General features: G+C 42.3%; 1 protein-coding gene across 6 annotated transcripts in view; it reads left to right on the top strand.

Annotated features, from left to right (window-relative positions):
* The window catches only part of DNM3 (dynamin 3), a 397,977-nt gene that overhangs the window by 125,456 nt on the left and 257,110 nt on the right, over window positions 1-15,411 (top strand). For all 6 annotated transcript variants that reach the window (XM_081025373.1, XM_081025374.1, XM_081025371.1 and 3 more), the window contains exons 10-11: window positions 459-597; window positions 11,248-11,334. In XM_081025373.1, coding sequence (XP_080881499.1) covers window positions 459-597; window positions 11,248-11,334 — 226 coding nt within the window. The remainder of the gene's footprint in view (window positions 1-458; window positions 598-11,247; window positions 11,335-15,411) is intronic.

Below are 15,411 nucleotides of genomic sequence, written 5' to 3'. Positions count from 1 at the left end.
GTAGTTTGTATCGTCCACCAACACTGCTATGTCTGTATTCAGAAATGAGGATCGCTTCTTACTCCATGAAGAGAGGATTGCTTTTGGATATTTAGAAAGGAATGTAAATTTAGGACACCATTCCTATTGTAGTATTCCTTTTTGCTACTGTGAAACTGTGAGATGAGACATATTACAGTTAAATATTAGTTAAAGGCCACATTATACAATATGAAAACATTTTGGGGACTATTTTTGAGTAATGTTAGTTATTTATAGAACAGAATTTATTATGGAATATTAGTACTAAATATATTATTACAAGTGATACTATGGATAGAATAAATCACTATGTACCTTTTAAACTTGGGTAGTACATGCGTACTTTAAGTGGCATGTCAATTTAAACATCTTCAAAAGAATACTGGATATTACTCAATTTAAAAAATCTAACGTGCTGCTTTCTTTCTTAAATTCAGGACAGGGTTGTTTACTCCAGACATGGCGTTTGAAGCAATAGTCAAAAAACAAATTGTAAAGCTGAAAGGGCCTTCCTTGAAGAGTGTAGATCTCGTAATACAAGAATTAATCAACACCGTCAAGAAGTGTACCAAAAAGGTAAGTTTGAATTATTTAACTTTCCAACGAGTAACTGGTTTACCCATCTTTCTTATTCCGCTGCATGTCTCTTTCTCACTTTGTTATGGAAGATGGTGTGTTGGATCAAAGGCAAAGGTAGTGAAAAGTACTGAGTGGGAAATGCTTTCATGAAAGACGACTTTATTGCCTTCTATCACCCCATTCCAAATAGGGTTGCTTAAGCCAGAAAGATTACGTTTCAGTGAGCTAATTTTCTCCTTGTGGTCTTTAACAGGTAAACATCTCTTTAGAACCAATAGGAGAATGCCCTAAACTGATTTTTCCTACATGTATGGATGGGGGTCATTGTTAGGGGAAGGAAATCATTGATATTGTGTATATTAACAAGGAGGTTATTCTAAATTTTAAACGAATTCCACTTTGAGCCTGGACATCTGAGAAGGGCCATGTGGTGTGTTGGTTAAGAGCTCAGCCTCTGAGGTCCAGTTACCTACATTCAAATCCTGGCTCTGCTACTTACTTGCTGTGTGACCATGAGCATCATGCTTAATCCCTAGAGTCTTGCTAATTCCTCTGTGAAATGGGGATGATAATAGTAATAATAATACCACCTCTGTGGGGATTAAGCAAGATGATGCCCCCAAACCACAGGGCCCTTAACACATCGATTGCCCATAGTAATTGCTCAGTAAATGGTGGCTGATCTATAAAAGGTCGTTATTACCTTATAATGCCTATTGAATCTATGATGTAGAGTGGTGGGTGGAGAGACTTCCGAATCTGGGCGATTCCTCCCTGAGGACCATGGAAGAGTGGTGCTAGAATCTATTCATTTCACAGGGACATAAGAAGGGTGCCCGGTACTGGACAATGTACGAATGGAATTAGTGATGATGTTTAGGGTAGGGTATATCTAGCCCCAGAACAGTTAACACTGGTACTTAGATCGTTTCCTCAAAGTATAGATCTGGTTTTGTTAGTTGTGTTACCTTTCCCTTTCTGTATGGTTACTATGAGTAACCTCTAAACATCCGGTGGGAAGCGTGAGAAAGAGAGAATGAAAGCGACAGAGTATGAATATTGGTCCCCAGTCACCTGGCAGAACAATTCAGATGAAGAAAAGATGTAAGTGGGGAAAGAGGAATAAAGCAAGCCAACTTCCTAGATGTCGACGAGGAGTTACGTGGAACCAGCTGGGAGTCCAGAGGGGGCTCTGGAGCATCAGACTCCTTCTCTAGGCCTCTTACTCATTTTACACCTTGTTTCTTAAAGTCCTAGTGACTCTCCTCCAACATAGGAAAAGCCACAGAAGTTAAGAGGTGAGGACAGGGAAAAGGGTGCACAAGGGAAGAAGAAAACCAAGATGTCAGCTGTCCGTTGGGAAACCTAAAGCTAGTTCATAAATAATACTTCTCATTCCCCCGTCCTCTCCCACACCTCACAATGCACTCGGTCTTGTCACCTGTACAGTTAAAGCTCTCTTAACTGGCCTCCTCGTAAGTGACTCAGAGGCTTAACCGGTACTGCCGCCCTCAGCACCCCGATGTCTGTAGGCGGCCTGTGTACTGCCGCTCCCAGCAGTTAAGCTGTCTTCTTCCCAAGGGCCAGCTGTGTTGTGTTTGTCCTCAAACCTGTGCACCCAGCTGTAGTTCTTATTTTCCTTATGCAGTTTAGATGAAGAGTAAATACACTGACCAAATGCAGAACAGACTGAGGTTTGTTTCTATACAAAGTCAGCCTTGGAAGGACAATAAAGATTGGCTACGAAAGCTCTGCCCCTGCCTAGGTGCAGCCAGGACAATGCGGTAAGAAAGTGGGGGGCGCTATGAAAATCTGGATTGGGTTCTGAGTTAGATGGCTTCCCAGTGTCTTCAGGTTCTCCCTCCACTTTAAAGAGAGAGAAACCGGGAATCGTGGCTCAAGGATGTGGTTTACGTAAGACATAACTCCAGTCAGCAGGTCCATATGCAGAAAGCAGGCCTTGGTCTTACATCAAAAGATTGGCTCATGTCTGTACATTTTAAGTTATATAAAGTGTCTATGGTATGTATGAATCTTTGTTTTTAATCATTTCCCATTGCATCCAACTTACTGGGAAACCAGCATTCGGTCCTGATGGCGTGGGATGAGACAGCTCGTTCTCGGATGCTTTGGCTTCCAGTCTTTGTTCTCCACACTTCAAACCACCCTTTCCATTATGCTCTCTGGATCAGGGGTGGTTGTATATTTGTACTATCTTCTCAAAATATTTTATAGTTTGCCTTAAATAAAACCTAGCTTTCTCCCTCAGATTGCTGCTGACCCTGCAGCTCTCTTCACTGAAGAATATTTATTGGCGCAAACTCAAAGCATCCAAGAGCCTAGATCAGGCAAAACATTTGCCTGTTTCTCCTTTTGTGGCTCTCAAACACCATGCCTTTCCCTTCCTGTAAAAAGCCTTCTGTTAAGGGTCCTGTGGTCTCTGTTTTCTTCTAACCTACCTGCCTCCTGATTTTATTTTCTTTCCTGAACATTGTGTCCATTTGTGTCCAGTCAGAAGAGAGGAGCCACAGAGCAATTTGAATGGGGAACATTTACTATAAAAACGTGTTAACCATAGCAGGGGATGAGAGTATGAGGGAGTGGCCTGCAAGGAGCTAAGAGAGCTACTGAATGTAGGGACAGTGGCTGTCAGGAAGGAACAGAGGGGCTGCTCCTTAGGAGAGCACCACCCAGAGAAGAGGACCCCTGCCCAGGGCTAACCTCCAGACCACCTTGAAGAAGGTGGTAGACACAGCTCACTGAATGGCAGAAGAGTTGCTCTCGTGCTAAGCCAGTAGCACTGGCTGGGATTTTGCTCTCTGAAGCATGCCGGAAGAGAAAAGCCATCCGCGGGGAGGTGTCTCCCTGGAGGCCCTCAGCTACAAACCTGTTCGATGTGGGGCAGCGCTGCTGGTGTCATGGCTGCTCCATCCTGCTCGAGAAGCTTACCTGAACCCATACTTTTCCTCTCACCGCGTCCCTCCAGGTCCAGTGCCTCTCCTGACAAAGCACCTCTCCTGTTGAACCCCCAAGGCCGGGAAGATGTCCCATTTGTCTTTATTTCCCTTTCCTCCAGGCTGCTGAAGAGCTTGGAGGTGATTGTCCATCTGTGTGGACCGGGGCCGCCGTATATCCATAGTCTCCAGCACATTAGTGGGTGACTTGTGGTGCTCTGCATAGTACTTAAATGTTCAAGTACTTCTCTTCAAGCCTCTTTGTTCATCACTGTCATCCTTACTTTCAGTGATGATTTCACAGAGAAAATGGGGACCACAAATGGGGACATCAATTTCCTTTCTTCCAACCTCCCAACTGTCAGTATTCCCAGCCTTGCCCCTCCTCTCTGTCTGGGCACCTACCTGTACTCTCACCTCCTTTGGGAACTTTCTGTTTTGATTCTTCTATTTCCTGAATCACCATCTTCTCCATCACATTTTACGAAATGAGTGTATAAATGTATGTCTTCCCTCACTTGAAAGCAATAATCACGAAAACCTGTCTATTGCCCTGTTCCTCTCCTTTTCTTCATGGCCAGCCTTCTTGGGGAGAAAAGAGTAGTTTATCCTTGTTTTCTTTACTTCCTCATCTCCAGTTACTTACTTAACCCTCTGAAATTTGGCTTCCACTCTCCCTCCCTCCTACCATTCTACTGAAATAGTTATGGCCAAGGTCAGCTAGAGACCTGACTGCCAAATCAAATGGCCGCCCTTAGTCCTGATACCGTATTCTACTCTCTTTTTGAAGCTGACACTTCTCTCTTTTCCATGGGTTCTCTCCCATCTTTCTCATGATTCCATCTTTTTCCTGCGTCTCCTTTAAGAGTTTGTCCATGTTTGCCTGCCTCTAAACATGGGAGTTCTGCAGAGTTTGCTCCTGGTTTTCTTCTATTACTGTCCTTTCTCCCAAAGCTCAACGATCACTTAAAATAGTCTCGATTCCCAAATCTATACCTCCAGCTCGAGCCTCTGTACTAAAACTCTACTACAGTCTACTGCAAGGGCTCTCTTTTCTTACTGAATTAAACTAAATCAGTCCAGTGACTTCCTCACTGATCTTTCTACCTCCGGTCTGATCGCCCTCAAAGTTACCCACCCCACAGCTGTCGCAGTGGCCCTTCCAACACCCAGACACCTATTTTGTCTGTTCCCTCAACATTTTTCAATGGCTCCTCATATCTTGAAGTTTGAAGCGTTTACAGTTGTGTTTATTTGCACCATCTGATCTCTGAGTACTTCTCCAGCTACATCTGGTGTCACTGTTTGCTTGCTTCAGCCATTCTACGTGATTTGCATGATCCTCTAAGATGTTTCATGCCTTTGGCATTTGTACATGGGACTCTCTTTGTTTAGAGGGTCTCGTTTCCCCACCCATCTTCACCTGCCATCTCGTCTCATTTTTAAAGATGCAGCTCCATCATCATCATCTTTTCCCCAAAGGCCGCTGTGAGTCCTTCCCTGGTTCCTTCCCACAGTCCCTTCCTTCTCACCCTGTGTTCCCTTCATAATAGCTTTGATGATACTGCACTGTGATTTGTTTGTAATTGAATTGTTTAGGTGGATGCCTCCTCTTGCTGATTATAAACTCCTTTTCGAAAAGAGCTGTGTCTTTTATCTTCTTATCCTCGGCATCCAACAGAATAACTGATGCTACAGAAAAGCCTTTTAAATACCTACTTATTAGCAGTTTAGATGTTCCAAAGTTACCCTGATGCGAAAGAAATCTGTTCTTGGTTTTAAAATAATATTTTGGTCATTCCTGTTTCCTTTTAAAATGGTAACATTTGGACAAGTTTTCTTTCAAATGTTTATCCTTTTCCTTATTCCTCATTTTGATATTCTTGATTTTTGGTCTTATTATCTCTCTGTCAAGTTTTTTTTACATTAAAACTGGTATAATTAGAATTTTTTGCAAAGCAAAATATGTCAAATTAAAGTTGAGTATGGCAGAACTTTATTACTTGACTCCTTTTGAATAGGAACTGTCGATAAAGTGACCATATAATTTATCATCCAACGCAGGACAGTTTGGAAATTGAAAGGAGAAGCTATTAATACTTTCACTGGAATAATAGGCATGAACCATGACTGCCCCCAGACAATCTAAAATATATAGTTGCTCTAGCTGTATTGTGTATATATGTATATATATTAATTATGTATGTCTATATATGTAACTCACAATGGTTTTTTTCATCTATAATTCCTCATGTTGAATGTCTCAGATGTAAAAAATCTTTCATTTTTCCCCTTAAGCCACATAAAGAAACACCAGTGAAAAACATGGGATTTATGTGTACAAAACACAGAACTTGACTTCTAACCTGGGGACGCGTTTCCTCCGGGATATGTTCTTGCTGTTGTCTGTGGGGCACTGGGGGACAAGACAGGAACGTTCGAGCTTTATGAGCTACCTGGCTTCACTCCAGGGACATCTCAACTTGGGAATTTTTCTGGTGGGCATCAGCTTCCAGCTGCTTTTCCTTACCTCCTTTCCTCCAGTGCATTATGGCGGGGGTCCGAGGTTCTTTTCAGGAAGCGCTGAGAGGAACATCCTGTTTTTTTTAACCACAGTTTAGCAACTGTGTCATTTATTGGCCTGTTGGGAAACCACAGTCTTGGATCACCATCATACCAATTAATTGATTCCCCCCCACCCCTCTGCTAAGAGAAAAGAAAGAAAAGCTTTGCAAGGAAATAAAAAAAAAAAGATACCTTAGCTGGCTGTTAGAAATACAGGGAGAGATTTTTCATTAAAAAGTGCTGTTAGAAGAAATGCTGAATTTTGTGGCGTGTTAGGTAAGTAAATGTCTGGCCCTGGAAACACGTAACTAAACCAGTGAATCCCAAGTCCTGTCCTTGATCTCGCTCCTTTTCCTCTCTGAATGCCTCTCACTCTTCCCTCCCCTCCATCCACTCCAGCTACACTGGGTTCCTTGTTGCTTCAACAGATCAAGGAGACATGAAGGCAAGACCTTTCGCTTCTCCTGCCAGGAAGATATCTGCACGGAACACTCCCCACCCCCTTCTTCCAGGTCTCCATTCCAGTGCCGCCTAATCAAAGTCTTTCTTGGAATTTCCTATTTACAGTTGCACATGCGTGCACACACACTTCGTTCTTCATCCACTTGCCAAACGTTGTTTTTCTTGCTGGCACATAGGAGCACATGAATTCTACTGCGTACGTCTTTTCTTGTTGTTGTTCCGTTGAGAACGCAAGCTCCGTGCAAGGAGAGAGTAGGGACTGGCTTTGTTAAGCTCATCGCTCTCTTTACCACCCCGGACACAGACAGGTTTTCAATAATAATTAGTGAATGGCGAATGGAAAGAATAAATGAATTATGTCCCACTGAGTTGACAGGTGGTTGTCAGTCCGGCTGCAGTCGCCACTTCATTAACTTGATTCCATTTGTGGGGTGAAGGAGACTAGCTGCAAAGCGTGGTGCTCAAATAGGGCTTTCTTCTGGGTCCGGAGAGATCTGCTGTGGTTTTTCCTCTGCACGAAAGCACTCGCATTTCCCCCCCTCTGACAGCTCCACTCAAAACAAACTGTGTTGTGCTTTGCATACGGTAGGTGCCTCACGTCATAGGTCACAGTGTTCAGCTTTCAAATCAGGATGATTCTTAAAGTTGGAACCTTTGACTGGGTATTATAGGGAATTCAAGCCTGGGACTTGGCTTTTAAGGGACAGGAAGGTCACCTTGTTGTTCATATTGCCTGTTTTTAAACCCTTTTAAAAAATGGAGGTGTTATTGACGTATAGCATTGCGGTAGTTTTAGATGTATAACGTAATGATGTGGTATTTGTATGTATTATGAAATGATGACCACAGTAAGTCTAGTTAAGGTTCATTACCACATGTAGTGACAAAAAGTTTTTTTGTGTGTGCGATGAGGCATTTTAAGATCTACTCTCCTAGCAAGTCTCAAGTATACAATACAGTATTATATCTGTAGTCCCTGTGCTGTATACTACGTCCCAGGACTTATTTTGTAACTGGAAGTTTGTACCTTTGCCCACCTTCACCCATTTTACCCACCCCCACCCTCACCCCACCCTGCCCTGACTCTGCCAACCATCAGTCTGTTCTCTATATCTGTGAGCTCAGGGGTTTTTGTTTGTTTGTTCTTGTTTTAAAGATACCCCATATAAGTGAGATCACACAGCATTTGTCTTTGTCTGACTTATTTCGCTGAACGTAATGCCCTCAAGGTCCATCCATCTTGTTAAAAATGACAAGATTTCTTTCTTTTTTATGACTGAGTAGTATCACAGGAATCTCACCTTTTAATCTCATAAATCGTTAAAGGATTTATGATCTTTATAATTACTTCTTAATTTATAATTTACCATGACCTCTGCTTTTCCTCTTACCTTCTGTTTTGACTTTTCTTTTTAACCACTCAATAATATGTCCACTAGAGGTAAACTTGGAAAGAGAAGAGATGAAAACCTGATTATTATTATTATTTTGATGCAGTATCATCCCCACCCCGACCTCCTATTTAGGTATTTTCTGAATTACTTAGTGTTTCTCCTGACTACTTTTCAGTTCACTTCACCCAAGATTGACCTTTTTGTCTTCATTCCATAGCATTTGCTAAATAACACTAGCGTTGTCGTTTCTCTGCTTAGAAGAAATGGTATGGTGAGGTATATGATGGACGATTATACCAACATATCATATCTGTTCTTCCATTATATACCTCAGCATTTCTCCCACCACCTGCAGAAAGTATTTAAGGTTTGCAGATTTGGGATTTGTCCACTTGGAGAGGGAAGGCTAACAATATTTCTTTCTCTCTGACCACTTTTCCCAAGGCCACCTGGATGGGACCTGGCTCCCTTCCTCTTTCTGTCAACTTCCCTTAGGTTATCTGAGACTTCCCATGTGCCTCTCCTAAAATATAGAACACTTGATAAAATATTTTCCTATTTACCTTTGTGCAGTTTCTGACCGCTTTATACTAGAATTGTTTCTCATCTTTGATCACCTTTGTAAATGTGATCCCTCTCTCCCTCCCTCCCTCCCTCCCTCCCTCCCTCCCTCCCTCCCTCCCTCCCTCCCTCCCTCCTTCTTTCCTTCCTCCTTCTTTCCTTCCTTCCTTCCTTTCTTAATAACAAATGTGTTGTGCTGAGATAACTATTTTTCTCATCTCCCGAATAAACCTCACATTATGTTATATGCGAATAAAAGATTATTTGGGATTTGGGGGCAGGTTTTAATTCACAGAAATGGAATAAAATTATTATATGCTTTTAGGAGCAGTAAAATCATTATTGCTACTCAGTTTGGGTGAGTGGCTAACATTGGAAGGTTTGCAGTTTTTTGATCAAAACAGAGCCCATACCTGTAGCAGCCAAAGCAATCAACTCGAGTCATGTACATAAAAAAAAGTTTTATTCTGGTTATAGTTTATTTTCTCAATGATGTTTGGTGTAGAAATATGAACACATAGTCACCTAATGACCTGAGTCTTTGCTTAAAGCATCGAACTAGTTACTCTTGAAGGTGTAGAAATCTTGCCTGGTCTCATGCCTGTTCCAAGAGAAACCTAATAGCAGGGCTCTTGTGATCTGACTAATCAATGGTTAATAAATTTCATAAGTGTGTAATTTTTATTTTATTTGATAGAAATGCCTTTCAAGTGATTTTCTTTTTCCTCTAGGGAAAAAGTGGTTCATGCTTTAAATTAATTTTTTATATTGAGGTCCCATGGAAATAATTAAACATTACCCAACATAACACTTAAAATATTGGATTTTACTAAAACATGTCTTTGTATTTTTTTAGAAATTATGGTACTGCTTTCTTTCAGAATAGGTACAGTTAAAATTTTTTCTTAGAATTATGTATTTAAAGTTTTGATTCTTAAAGTCATACATATTGTATTGTTTTTCCATCATACCTTCTTTATTATTTAAGAATATTCAATGTAATCTGAATAATGAACTATTTAGAGTAATTTACCATTTGGTAGATATCCAGCTTTGTCTGGAAGTTTCACTGTCATCATTTAGGCATCAGATCCTTTGAGGCCTTTTCAAAGCAGACACAGCTGTTTATGTCAGTTGCTTTGACATAAACTGAGCTTACCGCTGGCTTATAGCAGGGGCCCAATGAGTGTTGAATGAATGACAGATAGCAAATAAATGTAGGAATACAAAATGATTATAAGCAATAGCAAAAGCTTAATTCCTTGATTCTGTATAAATCAATTCAGAGAACATTTAAATAATTAATAGGGGAAAAGGTCTAAAGACGATGTCTTCTAGATCAATATTTCGACATACATGATTAAAATTTGGATAACTTTGACGAAGTAAACACATTTTTACAACTGTAGGCATTTAATTCAACGTGCAGAGCAAAAGAGACTAGAAATGTTATTTAAATTGATGACACTGATTGCACCTTAAGTAAGAGACAGGAGAGAGGCGAGGGGTGGAGCTGAGCAAACAGAGTCCAGTACCTTTGAAAACTAAGTAAAGGGTTGTGCAAACTGAGCAGGGAGTCCTGTTGAATGAGCTAATGAAATGAGTGGCAGAAAGTCTAATCAGAAATCATTTTGAATGTCCATAGGATGTTCCTTTATGTAGTAGGAAGGATGGGGATTGCAGCATTCCATTAGAGAGCCAGCAATGAACAAAACCACGTTCTGATTTGATGTTCTGCCTGAGCTGGCCCCGTGTTGACCTTCTGGCTGTGCCTCCGACCGAGCTCCTCACTGTCTGCACTGACCTTCCATTGCTTCTTCCACCACTCATTGTCCCTGTCACATGTCCCTGCACCTGGCAAGCTCCTGCCCCCCCTCTGCCATTCCCACACAATCTTACTTGAATAAGTCCTCCTTTTAGATTAGGGGTCCTTAAACATTCTTGTAGCATCCCATTTTTCCCCTGTTACATTGAAAACAACTATAATTAATTCAGTCACTTTTGCAAACTAGATTTTGGACAATTACCTGCATAATTTAGGTGGGATAAGTTATTGGTATGCATTATTTCTACACTTTTGCCCAAAAAATACGTACACGTGAACACATCTATTAGGGGAGAATTGAATATAAATGATTTCTGTGGTTCCTGGAATGAATCATCATCAAAGACTAATGGACAAGGCCATGGGCTCTGGAGTCCGAGGGCTTGGGTTGGAATCTTGGACCCACCAATTTTGAGCTTTTTAGTCTTGGGCAAGGTACTTAACCTTTCTGTGATTTTCTTTCCTCCTCTACAGAATGGGGTTAAATACTAGGCTTTATCTTTCATGATTGTCATGAATTTTGAACGAGGTATTTCATGAGTTAGTCATTATTATCTTTTCATCCTCATCTCCGTCTTCTTCATCTCTGAACTTCATCAAGTACCAACTCTATAGATCATAGCGCTCGATGGGTTTGTGGGTTTCCGTTTTCTTTGTAGGTAATTTCTCTGCTGTTTCTGAAGTGTTTCCTCTCAGGTAACATAGTTACTTCTGATCGTCACTCACGGAGCCTCCTCTGTCACCCTACCATGCTTTAGCTGTGTCACTTTTCTTCTGGAATTGTCATGCATATCTTTTGTGAAATAACACCGCTTATCTCTGCTTCTCTTTTCTTGGGGTATAAACTTCTTGAATATTAACACTCAGATCTGATTTGTCTTGACAGCTGGCCAACTTCCCCAGACTCTGCGAGGAAACAGAGAGGATTGTCGCTAACCACATTCGCGAGCGAGAAGGGAAGACAAAGGACCAGGTGAGAAGAGGCCGTCCTAGGTGGGCAGGATCCCTGTGGGAATGGGAGGTCTCCCCAAGGTTGTCTGATGTTCTCCAGCGGTTGGCTGTCCCCAAGTGGAAAAAAAAATAGCTGAGAGCAGAATCACATGTTTATTTTTACTTATTTATAAATTCCACACATGTGTTACTATGCTAACATCTTGTGTATGTTAAAAATATAAACACATATAAAGGCTTCAGAAGGATGAAATTTAAAACTCAGTAATAGGGTTCCATTATTTTTTCCTCGACACCCCATGAATCATGGTGTGTACCCCTAGCATGTACACAGCCCAGTGTGAAAACCGCTAATCCAGAAATATACCACGTTTTTTCCTGAAGACAGGGGTTCTTAGCTTTTAATGGGCCCACAGATGGTTGCCAGGATAGTCATAAATTCCTAAAATGTTATGCAAAATGTTCAGTGTTTTGATTTTTTTTTTCCCTGAGGATAATGAACAAAGCTATTCATCAGCTTATCCGTGGAATCTTTCAGTGAGGAAAAAAAACAACACTTTCAAGAACAGCTTTTTTAAACATTTCGTTCTATTTTGTAAACGTATATGGTTTGGAAGGAGTGACCTCAAAATTGTCTTCAAATCCTAGCTAACTCTGTGAATTCAAAAGATTAATTTCAAGTGAAGCTAATTCATTAAAAAGGACTACGTGAAATTATAAGCTTCTTACATTTAGGTGGCTTTTTTTCCCCTTGGTCATTTATAAGACATTATAATGGGAAACAAGTTTTCAGATGCTGATTCCTGGACACAGCTGTGAGTTGTGACAGCTTGGAGAGGATGCTGGACACAGACCATGCATTCTTCACAAAATACCTGCGTGTTCTTGTTCAAATCACTTTTGGGGACTGTTGTTTTGCTATGTATGTACAACACCAGGCTGTGGTCTGTATGATCTCTGAAGCTCCCTACACGTTAGAGTTCCAAGATTTTGTGGTTCTCCGATGAGTTGGAAAGGAGGAGAGAGAGAACTGTGGAAAAGGAGGAAGGCAAAATAGAAGCAAGAGTAGAGACAAACCACAGGGAGAGAGACACGCGTCCCTCGTGCAGGGGTGAGATGAGTGGGTGCAGTGGGGGGTGAGAGGGGAGAGTGGAGACACCCAGGGCTGGAGGCCCAGCAGGTTGGGATACTGGTGAGTGACTCCAGCAGCAACCTGCTCTCTGCTTGAGCTCTGGGGTTCATTGCTACTGCTTTTTATCATTGTGCTTTGAAAGTTAATTAACCATGATTCATAGTTTTCACTTGTTTTCCAACTTGCACACCCTTGGATAGCCACCATAGCCCAAAGGGGAGAAAATAGGCTTTGTGACTTATTGGGGATAAACAAGTCAATGTTAATTCATGAGCCGGTGAAATCAAGCCTAGGGTCAGATGCCTAGGGTCAGGGCCTACGGCCCCTGAGGTCAGAAGGGACCCCACCTTGCCCTGGCCCAACATCTCATGTCATGGCTACTGCCAGACCAAGAAAACTTAAGTTCTAGTGTCAGCTGTACACCTGACCTTCAGTAAATAAGATAACCGTTTTAATTGAGTGTCTTTATTCTCGAAAATTTAAATGACAACATATCCTACTTAATTCCTAGGGAACCTTAGCTATTGAGGGCAAAGTAGCACAATTATCTTCATCATCTCTGTGTTCATGTCTAAGTGAGTTGTTAGCTTCTGCATGTTTCATGTTTCGGGGTTTCTGTTACATGAAAACGACATAGTCAGTCTTAGCATCACTGTTGATTGTGGGCTGTGGGTTTGGGTCCACCTGTACCGTTTACTTTCCGTTAAATGAACAAGTTAGTTGGCATCTTCACACTTCAGTTTCCTCATCTGAAAGTGGGGCAATCATGGTAGTTAACTCGTAGGCATTTCATGAGGATGAAATGAAGTCATCCAAACACAGCTCTTAGTTCTTCATTCATTTTAGTTGTTTTTGTTGTTATTCGCAAAGAGTTATGACACATGGTAGATATGAGTTATGACACATGGTAGAACGGCCCTTTCTGAATTCAAGGGAAATGGTTTTTCACCTACAACTTTGATGCAGTGGTTCCTTAATTCCCCAAGTGGGAAGGAAGGGATGGGGCAGGAGCTCCCTCCTAGGGGACCATCTCCGGGGGCCTGGTCTGACAGTCAGCCGCCTGAGGAAGCTGGTGCCTGCCACCTCTGACATGGACCTGTGTGGCATAGTGAAAACACGCGTGATGTGAGTCACGTGAACATGTCAGTTTGCGTAGCTCTCACGTCTGAGCTCTGACCTCTGTGCTCCCTCAGCCCCTGTGGTGCTTCTGAAGTGGCTGCTCAGCGACAGTCTCCTCCGGCCTCCCTGCCGGAACTGTGTGAGGTGTTCTGCAGTTTGTTTGTTTGTTAATGGAATTATTGCCAACTTCTGCTCTGGAAGCTGTGTGGGGGGAGTGGGTGGGGGGGCGGGAATTCTTCAAAATGAAAAATGTGGAAAACCATCCATCTCTGTGTGTGTTTTTTTCTAACACACAGGTCTTTTGAACACCCGTATGTGCCTGATGTCCCCCCCACATGAAGCTGCACGTTGAAATGGTTGATTTTGTGGGGAAGACGGCTGCCAGGGATAGCCTTACTTTTCTTCAACTAAATATTCAATAACTGTGGGTGAAGAAGGCAGTGAGAAACTGAGAAAGGGGGAAAAAAAAAAAGAGAAAAAAATGTACCCTTTTCCTTTTCATCCCCCACATGTGACCTGGCTCTTTTCCTAGGATGAACACAAACTCCCAGTTTCCAGGAATATGAATGAGAACAGCCACAGTTTTTATTTTTTTCCACTTTTTTCCTACACCGCGGTCCAACTTAATGTGCGTGCATGTCCAAGACATTCATGACAGCCCTTGGCAAGGAGGAGAATTATGTAGATATTTTGCCCTTTATGATGGTAACCGTTTATTTGTGCTCAAGTATTATGGTTTATTGATACAAACTCCCGGCCAAATGGATTTGGGAGTCTAACAGCATCAGGCTCTAGTTCAGGGAGAATGGAGGCAGTGCCACAGGTTCCAATAAACAGCGCTCCTCCTAACTCTTCCGTTTTCTTCAGGAAGAGAAGAAACAAAACGGTCTGATACTATGAAACTTTTTCGTGCAAGTGTGACGTTAGTGACACAGCAATGCCTGCCTGTGCCATGCCTTTATGTTCGGCAGTGGGGATGGGTTTGGGGTGACCCACTTGCTCTTTTTGGCACGTCCCGTTGGGGCTCACAGCAAGATTTGGTCAGACATACAGTTGCAAAGCCTCAGAGCTCAAGGCATTGGGCAGTGAGCGAGAAACAATAGACCATGTGCTAATCATTCGGGAATAAATCGCTCCCTTGAAAGCAAACTGTTCTTCAAGGCTGGGAGATAGTTATAAAGTTGACAGCCACGAATATTGATTGGACACCCACCTACTATCCGTATCGTGCTAGGTTCTGGGGACAAAGTGGGGAACGAGGCAACTGTAATCCCTGCATCCATGGAGCTTACCGTCTTGCAGGGAAGCAAAACATCAACTAATTAACATACAAATAATTATATTGGTGGTAAACATCACAAATGCAAAGTATAGGGTGCAACATATGGAAAATAGCACAGCTAGGCTGTGTGAGGGTAACAGCGTGTTCCAGCCTGGTCTTGGGTGAGGGTATGGGTGGATCAGGGAGGGCTTTTCTGAGCAAGGACCATGATGGTCCAGTGCATTCAGATGTCTCCTTCAGTGGAGGGAGGCAGTGGGGAAAATGCTCACTGCGGTCTCCAAGGTTCATTCAACGAAACCAAGGTGCAGAACGCTGGAGAGAACACTAGTAGCCACTCTTCAGCATTTCTCCCCGTCCACAAATCTCAGCATTCTAGGAGACCAGGGCCACAGGTGGGAGAAGAGAAAGGAACCTTGGGACAGGGAGCTCAGTTTGAACATCTCTGGAATAAAACTCCCTTTCTTACAGCTTCTGGTCGCCCGACTCTCTTCTTACTCTCTCTCAGTCTCTTTGCCTCCCATTGAAGGATGTTTTCTACAGAAGACCTTTCAAATCTCAGACTCAGA

This window comes from Rhinolophus hipposideros (genome assembly GCF_964194185.1).
Source record: "Rhinolophus hipposideros genome assembly, chromosome: 19".
NCBI classification, from domain to species: domain Eukaryota; kingdom Metazoa; phylum Chordata; class Mammalia; order Chiroptera; family Rhinolophidae; genus Rhinolophus; species Rhinolophus hipposideros.
Note: the sequence above shows the minus strand (reverse complement) of the source record. Positions and strands in the feature narration are given on the sequence as shown.